Below are 12,639 nucleotides of genomic sequence, written 5' to 3'. Positions count from 1 at the left end.
CACACTGCACCGCTGCAGCCTGGCGCGTCGCCTTGCTCTCTCTTCCTCATYGCCTTCTGCTTTTTCCCCTCTAACCCAGCAGCTTCACTAACCTAGCCGCCTCTGCTTATTTTACATATTTTTAATTCCTGCTGAGATTTATTTTTTAGCTTATGCTAAATATGTCAGCTGTTCTTTTCTTTTTTTGCAACTGAGTTACCACTTCTGATTGGTGAAAGGAARTATCCTGTATTTGGGGCATTTCTGTAGAAAGAGTCCATTAGTTTTCATTTTTCTGTTCCTTGACTGCATTGGTCTGTTCATGAAAACTGACAAGTTAGGCCCCCTTTTCAGCTGTTTTCCCCAGTTTCCACCTCCAATGTGCAATCAGTGATTCCACATTCAGCAAGTCTGCCTCAGTTGCAGTAACAGCAACAACAACAAAGACAGAGCTATAATAAGGCTTTTGTTCTTTATCTACTCCTGAGTGCTGTACAGACTTCAATGCTTCCCAAGTTTTGAATTTTTATTTTACCCCTTGCTGAAGAAAAATGGTATTTTGGTACTTTGACCAACAGCAGAGGTGCTGTTGGGAGCACTTCGCATTTTGTTTTCTGGCAATACCCACATTCATTCTTCTGGTTATTAAGAGGGAAAGGGCTTGTGCTCTCAGCAGCGCAGGGTCGGGAGGGCTGTCAGTACCACAGGCCGGGCTGCTCCTGGGGTGCTCTCCAAGCAGCTGAGCTTGATTATTAAACGTGGGSCCTCTGTTTCTCATGCACTGCATTATGCACTACTGCATTATGACAAATGGCTTTCGTAGGGGCTTCTCGGTGGCAAAGATGTCCTTTTTTTTTTTTAATAAATTTTATCTTTTCAGCAGTTTCAAATTCGTGGTGAAGAGATCACGAGCATCAAATTCATGCATTTAACAGCTCTGAGGCACTTTCTTCCACAAGCTGGTGGGGGTGCTCTGTAACGCCTTTAAATGTGGTTAAAAAAAAGAACCAGCTAACTCACAGTGGCGGCAGCAGCACTGATAGTGGTTTATTTTCCTTAAAGCCCCACCTCGCGGCATAACCGTATCCACGCCAATCTTGGCATTTATTTATTTATTTATTCTGAATAAAAAGCCGCACACTCGCGCCAAGCCCTGGCTCCTCCTCCTGCTCTGCACATCTACTCGCCGAGGGAGCCGTTCGTGCCCAGCGAGATCGCGGAGCACCTCGTGGGGACAAAGGGCTCCCAACGGCCACCACCGACCGTTGCGGTCCCCCGGCCGCTGAGGGAGGGGGAGGAGGCGGCGCCGCCGCCACCCCCACGCGTGGGCTGGGCGCGCGCGCAGCCTTCTCGCCCTCCTCATTGGCCGGCGTGGTGGGCGTTCGCGGCGCATGCGCTGGGGCGGTGCGAGGCGTGGGCGGGACGGTGCCGCGTCTGCGCCCCTCCTCCGCTGCCGTTACCCGTCGCCTCGCGCGCTCGCCCAAAATGGCGAGCAGGGAAGGTAGGAAACTCCTTCCCATCCCCGCTTTCCTCTTCTCCCCAACCCGGGCTGCCTGGGGCGGCAGCGAGGAGGGAGCGGGGTGGGTAGGGTGCGGGTAACGGTCGCTTTTCCCCCGGCTGCTCCTCACAGAGCTCCCTCCCCTCCCCGCTGGTAACGGCCGTAACGGGCGGGCGCGGCGCGCGCTACGCCGTTGGCTCAGCTGTTTCTGGCCGCCTCCCGCGCAGCGCTGGAGGACACGGTGGAGGAGCGCGTCATCAGCGAGGAGTACAAGATCTGGAAGAAGAACACCCCCTTCCTCTACGACCTGGTGATGACGCACGCGCTGGAGTGGCCCAGCCTCACGGTGCAGTGGCTGCCCGACGTGACCAGGTGAGAGGGCTGCCCGGGGGAGGGACAAACCTTCTCCTGCTGCTGCCACTTCCCTCTGTGTGCGCAACGGCCGCTAGGTAGCTCGGAAGGTGGAGCCACAAGAGAAGGGGACAGAACTCTTTCAGTAAGCTTGTAAGAGTTTAGCTTGTGGCTCTCAAAACACCTTGGATAGACAGTTGTGAAGAAGAAAAAAAGGGGGGAAAAAAAGCTACAAATTAATACTGCAGAGGGCACCCTTAAAATTCATACAATTACTGGAGGAGAGCCTCTTTGTAAAATTCCACTGACATAAGTGGTGTTAACCTTGGTGGTTAGGTGATCACTTGAATCTGTGTGCSACAATGTATGGGGAAGATGTAGAGAGATGTGAGCTAAGTAATCATGGCTTGGAGAAAATGACGTGGGGAGTTTTTTTGAGGGTATGGAGCCCTTATGAGGAACACTTCTGCTTGCCTCATATTTTGCAGATTGACTTAATATTCAGTTAAAAACGTGATATTTCCAATTATCCAGTGTCAAAATATGTAAGCCATTTAAGGCAAGGACTCTCTCTTTGTATGACACCTGACATGATGGGACAGCTATTCCTGATACAAGTAAGTGTGTGTGCATTGCGTGCTTTTTTATTTTTTTACTTCCCCTAAAAACATACAGTGATGCTCTGGAAGAGGTGTAATTAATAATATCTGTAGTGGTTTTGATTGGTGCACATGATTCCTGTTTACTCTTTGCTTGGGTTCCAACAGCAGAATTAATGCTTTCAGAAGTAGTTTRTTTTTTGTTCAAGTGTTCTAATTTTCCTTTCACGGATGTATGACACTGTCTCTCTGCTCTTTCACTTATTGCTAGATTGTTACTAAACATCGCTTTTAATCATCAAAAGAAACTTAATTAACTAGGATTTGTACAGTGTTTAAAAATGGTGTTTTGAAAACTGTAACAATTTCCTATCAATAAGCTTTTACCAATTGGTAATTAATTGATATAGGTTGCTGCTTTTCACTTTTCAAAACAGAATTGTTTGTCTTCTGAATTAATATTATGAGATTACAAGGAAGACTAAAAATAGAAGATACTAAATTGCCTGTGATTAATAGGCAAACCTTAATTATCCAACTCAAGCAATAGTACCAGTGTATTTGCATTGACACTCTTGGCTTGTTGGATGTATCCTTGGCTTTCTGATGTCAAATAATTCAGTTCACTTGTAAATTAACAAATGTGTTGTGGTAAAGAAAGGAATCTCTTGAATCTTTGTGTGTGTGTGCACACGCTTATTTTTGGTGCGTGTACATTTAGTGTTTTTCTTTGTTTCTAAAGCASCCTGAAGAAGTTTGGATCTTCAATGTTACTGACGCCAATCAAGCTTCTGTAACTGAGCATTTTATTTTTGTTCTGTGTTCTTATTACTTTCAAACAGGCCAGAAGGAAAGGATTATGCTCTGCACTGGCTGGTTTTGGGAACACACACCTCTGATGAGCAGAACCACCTGGTTGTTGCAAGAGTCCAGATTCCCAATGATGATCAGTTTGACACCTCTCAGTATGACAGTGAGAAAGGAGGTGGGCTCTGCATGCAGTCTTTGGGGCTCTGGCAGTAGCACTAACAGATGTCCTGTTTGATGGTATTCTAATTTCTTCTTGAGTAGTAAAAGTGACATGGCTGGACAACAGTTTGCAGTAATTCTACCTTGCTCATAGCAATATAAAAGGAGAAATTGCTTCTTTCAAAAGAACTTAAGTAAAGTTGTGGTATACATTGTCAGCATCTGTGCTAGATCTGTGGCTTTTGCTGAAAACTGAAGTGCACCTAACTTGAATAAACTACTATTCAAATAGAATTTATTTCAGAGGATTTCAGTTGATTAAAGTGTTAATGCTGTGGTGCCATGTGGTGCTAGTTTTCCACAGGCCTTACCATATTGCTCTGTTAAGATGCTTGCCACTGCTGCTTGAAATGGGGGGAAGCCGGAAGTGCTGTTAACTTGGTTGAAATAACTGATATGATTAAACWGACCTTTTTTATGACAAATGCAGAGTTTGGTGGCTTTGGATCTGTGACTGGCAAAATTGAAACGGAGATTAAAATTAACCATGAAGGCGAAGTAAATCGGGCTCGTTACATGCCTCAGAATCCCTCCATCATCGCTACAAAAACGCCATCTGCTGATGTGTTGGTATTTGATTACACTAAACATCCTTCAAAACCAGGTTTGTCAAATTCCCTCAAACTGTGCAAAATGTCTCTTGGTGTTGAGAAATAAATCTCAATTTGACAGTAATTGAGAGGAGGGATCTGGAATCAGAGTAGGATGGCCCAGTACTTCAGTGACTTTAGGTGCTTGGTTATGTTTAATATCATTACTCAGCATCTCTTATGAGATTGATTGCATAAAACACTATTTCTCCAACTCCAAACAAAGTTCTTTTGATAATGATGCTTGTATGGATTGATGTGGAGGATTAAGCTACATGAAAGGAATTTCTCTTTCAGACACAAGTGGAGAGTGCAATCCTGATCTTAGATTAAGAGGGCACCTGAAAGAAGGATATGGCTTATCATGGAACTCCAATTTGAGTGGACATCTTCTGAGTGCATCAGATGACCATGTAAAAATAATGATCTCCTTAAAATATTTCAATTTATGCTATAATAGATAATTGTGGYAAAACTGCATTGCTGTGCCTTTTTATTGTTGCTTGGGGAAGGTTTTGCATAGTTTAGCACAGTAATATTTATTAAGGCTGTTGTCAGCTATGGGTAGTTTTATTTTGTCTTTTTGCCTGTAATTGATAACTGTCCTGGGTGAAGTAAGAACAGAATAGTTTAGTTCTGAGACCATAAAATTAGTAAGATTCTCAAAGGTTAATATTGGATTGAACTAAACAGTTAACTTTTTATGGCTTTCTAAGTGAAATGTGAGCTACTGCCATTGAGCTGCTTTTTGTAAATTGCTTAAATTGCTTTTGTGGCTGCTTAGAAATAAATTTGGGGCCTTGAACCTACAGAGACTTGATAAAGTAGTTCAGCTGAGTTCCCACTTTTGGTGCAGTAGATGTTTTTTTTTTTCAAAAACAAAGACTTTTTCAGGAATCGCTCCCCCCTCACTCCCCCTCTCTCCAAAAATATAAAGAATATATAAAGTGTGATTTCTTTCCTTCTTTTGAAAGATGACAGATAAAACTACTGTAATGACACAATATGGCTCTTATTTGCAGACTGTCTGTTTATGGGATATAAATGCAGGACCAAAAGAAGGCAAAGTTGTTGATGCAAAAGCCATCTTTACTGGGCATTCTGCAGTTGTAGAAGATGTGGCTTGGCATCTCCTCCATGAATCTCTCTTTGGATCTGTGGCTGATGATCAGAAGCTAATGATGTAAGTCAGGGTTAAGCAATTTGAGCAGTGCTTGTTGTGTGTGGTGGACCAATCCAGAGTACTCTGGAAAATCATAAAAATCTGCATTATAGAATGGTTTAATGCATCTCTCAAACATTGTCAACGGTAGTAATGCTGCAAGATCTCAGAAATCTGCATAGTATGTGTGTGTATATTTGAGGGAGAGATTAAAATGGAATTAACATGTATTTAAGCTCTGTGATGTGAACTATTAATGTACTTTTTGTGTACAACAGACATGAGTTCTAACAGTTAACTSATTTAAAAACTGTAACTTCAGACTAGTGTAAGTAACAATAGACACAGGGTGGCTCAGGTTAGGGTTGGGGGAACCCTCATCTGAAAAATCATTTGTTTTCTCTTGACTCTTCAGTGTTCTGTCTCCTTCCTCCCCTAACCTTTATCTTGGCAGCTGGGACACAAGATCTAATACTACATCTAAGCCAAGTCACTGTGTAGATGCTCACACAGCTGAGGTCAACTGCCTGTCCTTCAATCCTTACAGCGAGTTTATTCTAGCAACTGGCTCCGCTGACAAGGTTTTTACTTGTATATACTTTACATTTATGTTTATTCTAGATAGCAGTTCTACAGCCATTATAATATAAACAATTTCTGTTCCTTCTCTTAGACCGTGGCTTTGTGGGATCTTCGAAACTTAAAATTGAAACTTCATTCTTTTGAGTCTCATAAGGATGAAATTTTTCAGGTGGGTAGGGTAAACTTTTCTCATGGCCTCTTACAAAAACTACAAGAGTAGTGACTTGGACAAAAACAGATGGACAGGTGGCTTTTTGTGTAGTGACTACCCTCARTAAATTAGATATATTAAATGTAGAATACTGAGTTTTGGCTCAGTAAATACAGACAGGGCCATGTGTTTCTACCCAAACCCATTTTACTTTGAAGCGAGTAGTCAACAACTTGCTGTTTAAAAAAAAAAAAAAAAATCACTGGGCACTTACAGCTACTCAGTATGACTAGAAGGTTTCTCTAAAATGTCCTCCTGTAGAGAGGATGTGGGTTCAGACCTACTGCTGTGACCTTTAGTGAGCACTGTGCAAGTAAGAGCAACTTTTAGACGCTTAAGTTTTGTGACATGGTAAAAGCCTAAAAGGGAAATGTTAGCTGTTGGTTTGGAGAAATCTTAAGCATTCTGCTCAAGCTCTAGGACATGCTTTGCTGGAGGAACCTAACTCCTTGAGTTCAGTTATTGAAAAGTAATGGTCAGRATATGCTTTAGAATAATTGTGCTTCAGTTAACTACTGCCTTTCAACAGGTGCACTGGTCCCCTCATAATGAAACAATTCTTGCTTCAAGTGGTACTGATCGTCGGCTTAATGTATGGGATCTAAGGTGAAGAGCAATTTCTTTCGTTTAATAGCTATGAACAGAAGGTAATACAAGGCAGCAGTTCTACTCTATTTGGTAGGCTTCATTTGTGCTGTTCTCTTAGCTTTGCTTGGTTAGTTAACTTGGGCTAAGCTTACAAATAAAGATTTTTTTTTTTTTAGCAGATATTGTTTTCACAGAATCACAGAATGTTTAAGGTTGGAAGGGACCTCTAGAGATCATCTAATCCAACCTTCCTGCTCCAGCAGGGACACCTAGAGCACGTGACACAGGGTGGCGTCCAGGCAGGTTTGGAAGACCTCCAGAGAAGGAGACTCCACAACCTCCCTGGGCAGCCTGTGCCAGGGCTCTGTCACCTTCACAGTGAAGAAGTTTTTCCTCACATGGAGATGGAACTGTCTGTGTTGCAACTTATGCCCATTTTTCCTTGTCCTGTCACTGGCCACCAATGAGAAGAGCTTGGTCCCTTCTTCCCTGCAWTCTGCCTTCATGTACTTGTACATGTTAATCATCCCCTCTCAGCCTTCTCTTCTCCAAGCTAAACAGACCCAACTCACTCAGTCTCTCCTCATACAAGAGATTCTCCAGTCCCTTAATCATCTTTGTCGCTCTCYGCTGGACCCTCTCTAGAAGCTTCATGTCCCTCTTGTCCTGGGGAACCCAGAACTGCCCCCAGTATTCCAGGTGCAGCCTCACCAGAGCTGAGGAGAGGGGCAGGATCCCCTGCCTCCACCTGCTGCCAACACTCCTCTTGAGGCAGCCAGGATGCCATTGGCCTTCTTGGCCACGAGGGCACACTGCTCACTCATGGTTAACTTGGTGTCAACCAGGACTCCCAAGCCCCTCTCCGTGGAGCTGCTTTCCAGCAGGTYGACCCCTAATCTGTATTGATGCCTGGGGTTATGGTGTAGGACCCTGCACTTGTCCTTATTGAACCACTTTTCATTTTTTTTATTGAACCTCTTTTCTGTTATCTTTAGTAATAAGTGATTCCTGCCTCAAGGTGCTTCACAGGAAAGTTGCTCTTTCCGTAGAAATAACACCCAGCAGTTGATACTCTGTACCTGAGATTTAAAATTCTTYGACAGTGAGAGAAATAGAAAAAGCAAATACAGCCAGCCACTGCTAAGGACTAGTAAGTTATATTGAGATGGGATGCAGTGCTTTTTATTAAAAGATACAGCTTACTTTATTGCAGCAAAATTGGAGAAGAGCAGTCTGCAGAGGATGCAGAGGATGGACCTCCTGAACTTCTGGTATGCTCTTGTTTATCTCTACCCATCAACCCGTTGCTGCAGCCATCTCCCAAGTCTTTTTGCCCCCTCAACTACTGATCGTTGTTGTACCTAGCAGCAGCTAGGTACCTGCCTTTGATGYAGAAGGCAGTGGTGGTCAAAGCTCTTTTGGCCAGATGTGAGGATGTGTAAAACTTCCTCAGTGTTGGCTATATGCAGACTTTGACCGCGTCAACACACCTTTATATTGAAAGCAGGTAAAGCCAAGGCCTCCACTTGTTTATCTTCTGTTAGACTGGTGAGGTAGCTGATCTTACTGCTGTAGAAAGTCAAAGGCTTAGTTTTGTTTCCTTAGGGAAAAGGTTAGAAATGCTCGACTTTAACTTCCCCATTTGCTGTGTAACTGTGTGAGTAGTTACATAACAAGGTGAGAAAATGGGTTTTCATGGTGTTACAACCCTGTGAAGTGGCTGCATTTCAAGGATGTCCATCAGCTGTTGCTGTAATAACAAGCTGTCTTTTAATGATGCCTCAGTAGTTTCATTTGTGTCTGTAAGTAGTAAATRAATTATTTCATGCCCACCTTTGCACCTTATCATGAGTGTGTAATAGCAAGCTTTTCCTCTTTGTGAAGTCATTAGTAGAAAGAGTTTAACTTCCGAATCTTCATTTTAGGCAGATTTTCTCTAGAGATGGAATATCTCCCTGATGTTGCTTTTCATTTGTTTGCTTTAACAGTTTATTCATGGAGGACACACTGCCAAAATTTCTGACTTCAGTTGGAATCCTAATGAGCCTTGGGTAATCTGTTCTGTATCAGAGGACAACATAATGCAAATATGGCAAATGGTGAGTGTCAAAACAGCTCTTGAGTTGCTCTGAAGCTGATTACATAGATTAAATCAGGATGGCTTGTCTTTAGGACAGCTTGTGTCTTCACTGACTGAAAAGAGCTTTATATTTTTTTTGTACTATTTGAAAGGAGAATAGGGCTTTCAAAGAAAATAAATGCTAAAACAATGCCATTAAATGCATCTGGTATTTACAGGTAATTATTCTTTTTTTCCTCAAAGTCTTAGTTGCTAGTTAATAAGAACAAAGATGCCAGCCCAGATGCCTTCTAGCTCTGCATACAGTTCATATTACTTTACACTGCAACATGATTGATCAAATCCCTATAAAGACAGAATAAAATCCCTTAAAAGTAATTCAAGCCTCATCTTTAGATGAAACTRTAGCAGACTTAAATGTGTGCCACAGGTTGGTCTTTCCACTTTTAAAATAACTGTTCTTAAACTTGTCATGTGTATTCAGGCTGGGGTTGAAATAAATCACAGAACCAAGTGTCCATGGTAAAGAAGTGAAAGGATAAAGTTCATTATCCTGAAATATGATAATACAGGAGCGCAACTGCTGCTGCAGAGCTACTGTATATACATTCCTAAAAGTGGCTGCCTTTGAAGGAAAGGCAGGAAAAGGGCATCCTTAAGATGTTGATGATCTCTGTACCTTACTGGGATTGTCATGGTTTTACTACAGTAAGTGTAAAATATTATTTAAAAATCAGATCTGTCTCTGAAATGAAGTAATTTGTGTCTTTAGGCAGAAAACATTTACAATGATGAAGAACCGGATATAGCTGCAGCAGAACTGGAAGGTCAAGGAACGTAAATTTTCTTCCTTAAGGAAGTTCTGTGGCATAGGAATATAATCCGAGTGCTATATACGTTAAGACTATTCCTGTTTGGCTGTAATGCTTTTTCCCAATGCTTGATTTTTGTCAGGCACAAAAGGCTTGTATAGCCAAGATGCAATGAGAGATTCTGGGTTCTGGGCGCTCTGGCTGTTGTATACTGTACAGCATTTAGCTTCTAGGGAAGAGGAGAAGGGCTGAATACTTATGTCTATATTTTTAAACCAACTTAGCTTAGTAGCACCCTGTAAATAAGACAGCTAAATGCTCACTCTTCTTGCAGTGAATTTTCAAATAAAAGTTTTTATCACTATGTAAAAAGTTTTTCACTTTTACACAGCACTTTCTGATTGGCTTTAGATAAATAAAATTTATTACATAAAATATATGTTTAACTGTTGTCTCTTGTGAGTGTTTTTGCTTGRATATAGCTGTCACAGGAGAAAGGAGTCTTAATTTCTGCAGATACTAAAGCTATTTAATTTGGAGCTTATATCTTACTATAAATAAGATAAAAGGCAGGGTGGGAGAGTATGCTCAACACAGTGAAAGGTCAAAGCTGCTGAAGGCCCCTCAGCACTATCCATTTAACCAAGGTCCATTCTAATTGCTAATGGTCATATGTTAAAAACGCATCAGTATCATGTCCAGGCAGGGGAGGAGGATTTATTTGCTAAGTGGAGGTGGATTTGACTGCCAGCCCCCAGTGTGTGGGGTGGTACCCGCTGCTAAGGCCAGGTGCTGCCTTTGGCACAGAGGGAGCAGTGTCAGTCCATGGGTCCTTGTCTTCCGTTGCRCCCTGACCTCAAATGAAGAGAGAGGGGGTTTTGGAGACACTCTTCCACCAGGGCCTCCAACTTCGGCTTTCTGACTCTGTTTCTGGGGGAGCGAGAGGGCAGCGTGCCTCTTATAGCACGAAGATGCTTGGCAAGGCAGGGCAAGGGGATTGGGTCATTTTTAAAAGCCTAGAGGCGGGGGAGGGTGGGTGGCTGTTTTGAAGGTGGCTGGTCATGTTCCTGATGCAGGATACTGAAAGCCTGAGAGGCCTAGTGGGAGCTCTGAGCTGCTCGCTTCTGTTTCCCACAAGCTCCTGTTGCCTCCTTCTAGACCCAGGTTGGCTGAATGGGCAGGCAGGGGCTGGGTGCCAGGAAGGGGCCTGTCCCCTCAGCCTGGGTCGCAGCCAGTGCCCTGGTTGCAKCCTTGAGGATGTGAGGACACAGAGGCAGTGGCTGTTTGTGAGTGGAAGGCAATAGTGGACGTGGTATTTCCTCACCAGAGCCACCTCCCCAGGGACTGCCTGCTCTCCTGCACCTCAAAGGTGAGGGTTGAGAGTGGCAGCAGGACCCATAAAGCCATTTTTAGTAGAAAATGAGAGTGTAAATTCAAACATACCAGCATTCATGTAGTTCAAAGTCTAATACTGCACATGCTAACAAAGTATAAAGCTCAATTCTTCATAAAGCATGCTTAATTCTTCCTTGTTACAACTATTGCAGAAAATGCAGCCTCTAAAGTGATTTTCCCAAAGTCCAAGTTGAAAACAGATTTTCCTTAAACATGTAGCAAAATTTTGCAAGCCTTATAAAGCTAGACATAGGAGAGCTTGGCCCCACAGCCTGTTCATGCAGCCAGAATGTCAGTTACTACATCTTGTTACCTTAAACCTTTTCATTACTGAGAATGTGCTGCCAAGACAGTTGGTTGTTAACACCAAGTTGATTTACAGGAAGTCCTATACTTTTTATTTGCCTTTGTAAAATATTTGTGAAACATTAAAAAGGGCATATTTTTTAAAATGTATATGTATATACATACCTGAATACCTTTATAATTTGCTTTTAAAAGTTGGTGATTGCTGTCATAAGAGTGTTTAGGAATGGCACTTAGTAATGAGAATAATGGGATTTGAAGTATTTAAAAAAAATAAAATGGCAAACCTGAACAATGAATGGCCTTATTTTTTTGTTGTTTTTTAATTTATTAAACAGTAGCTGCTTTAGGTTATTAATTTGGTGCTTATTAAGTGTACTTAATTCACCAAACTGCTATTCCTGCAGGTTGATACGCACTGGAAAGAGGTGAAGACAGTAAGGTTGCTTTTTACTATCCCTTATTTTCAAGCAAATAGTGTATTGCGCGTTCAGAAATACCAGTCACCCAACCAGCTTTGCCCTAGCTCTTTGCACAAGTGCAAGCAGAGACCGTAGCAAAAGCTACGAAGGGAAATTGGAAGTGAAGTGTTGCCAGCTTACAGTGGCTTCTGCACTTGCCCTCAACTCTGCATATGTTTTATGCAGTTTTTTTTTAGCAGAAGAGTTAAATCTGAATTGTTTCATTCATCTTTTAACTGAAAAAAAAAGAAAATAACAAAAAATATACAGCTTCCTGAAACTGCAGTTACAAACTATTTTGCTAGGGTTTGTAAGGTTCAGCTGCACTGTCTAGTGCCAGCCACTGCATGCTTCAGCTCAGTGCTCAGTAAGTGCAGTGGAGCAACCACGTAGGCGTCTATTACAGAGCTACAACTCGGTTGTYGCTTTTAAAGCCAATCTTCCTGGTCCACATCACAATATTTTTCTACTGGGTGTGGGTTTTTTTCTTTCTTTTCCTTGAGGAGCTGAAGGTTTGTATCGCCAACTGATTCAAACATGATTTTGAAAAGTGAAAATTTTTGCATAAATAGTTGAAAATGGCCAAGGCTAATGGATACTGAAATTGTTTAGAAGATTGATACCCAGCCCATGGCCAAACTGAGACAGCACAGCCTTTTCCTTCATTTTGGCTTCCCTGAGACTAAAAGAATTTGGGGGGGTTCTCCTATTTTTTTCCTGTAGATGGAGAACTGCGTTTGTTTTAGTGGTGCCGCTTTTACTGCTGCATGCAAAGACCCTAAAAAGTAGGAGGAGTTTGGTCTTGAGTACCATTTGTTATATGAAGGTTTAATCACTTTAGGCCTTTATTACAGTTACTGTCATGACCACAGTGCACCTGGCATGACAGGAGAGAAACAAGGAACGTTAAGGAAGTGGGGGGCTTCCATTAACCTCTTTTGGCTTGAGTAAATACCCCAAGAGAGAGATGGAAGTTCTTAGATGCCTGAAGTGCTT

At 42.3% G+C, this 12,639-nt stretch overlaps 1 protein-coding gene across 1 annotated transcript; it reads left to right on the top strand.

Annotated features, from left to right (window-relative positions):
* Positions 1–1,427: 1,427 nt before the first annotated feature.
* Positions 1,428–9,811, top strand: RBBP7 (RB binding protein 7, chromatin remodeling factor). The gene is made up of 12 exons (XM_026035321.1): positions 1,428–1,480; positions 1,705–1,849; positions 3,270–3,412; positions 3,887–4,060; positions 4,344–4,459; positions 5,069–5,229; positions 5,663–5,789; positions 5,882–5,959; positions 6,531–6,607; positions 7,803–7,860; positions 8,578–8,688; positions 9,442–9,811. Exons 1-12 carry the CDS (start codon positions 1,465–1,467, stop codon positions 9,508–9,510), a joined length of 1,275 nt encoding a protein of 424 aa, XP_025891106.1. The 5' UTR covers positions 1,428–1,464; the 3' UTR covers positions 9,511–9,811.
* The last annotated feature ends 2,828 nt before the right edge of the window (positions 9,812–12,639 follow it).

Source organism: Nothoprocta perdicaria, unplaced genomic scaffold (genome assembly GCF_003342845.1).
Source record: "Nothoprocta perdicaria isolate Ctin4 unplaced genomic scaffold, notPer1 scaffold_158, whole genome shotgun sequence".
NCBI classification, from domain to species: domain Eukaryota; kingdom Metazoa; phylum Chordata; class Aves; order Tinamiformes; family Tinamidae; genus Nothoprocta; species Nothoprocta perdicaria.
This window is presented reverse-complemented; position numbering and strand designations above follow the sequence as displayed.

Excerpts from the sequence above, each read along its gene's own strand:
- RBBP7 (XM_026035321.1), top strand. Across the intron at positions 5,230-5,662 it reads GATGATCAGAAGCTAATGAT|CTGGGACACAAGATCTAATA; the intron begins GTAAGTCAGGGT and ends TTATCTTGGCAG. Across the intron at positions 7,861-8,577 it reads ATGGACCTCCTGAACTTCTG|TTTATTCATGGAGGACACAC; the intron begins GTATGCTCTTGT and ends TTGCTTTAACAG.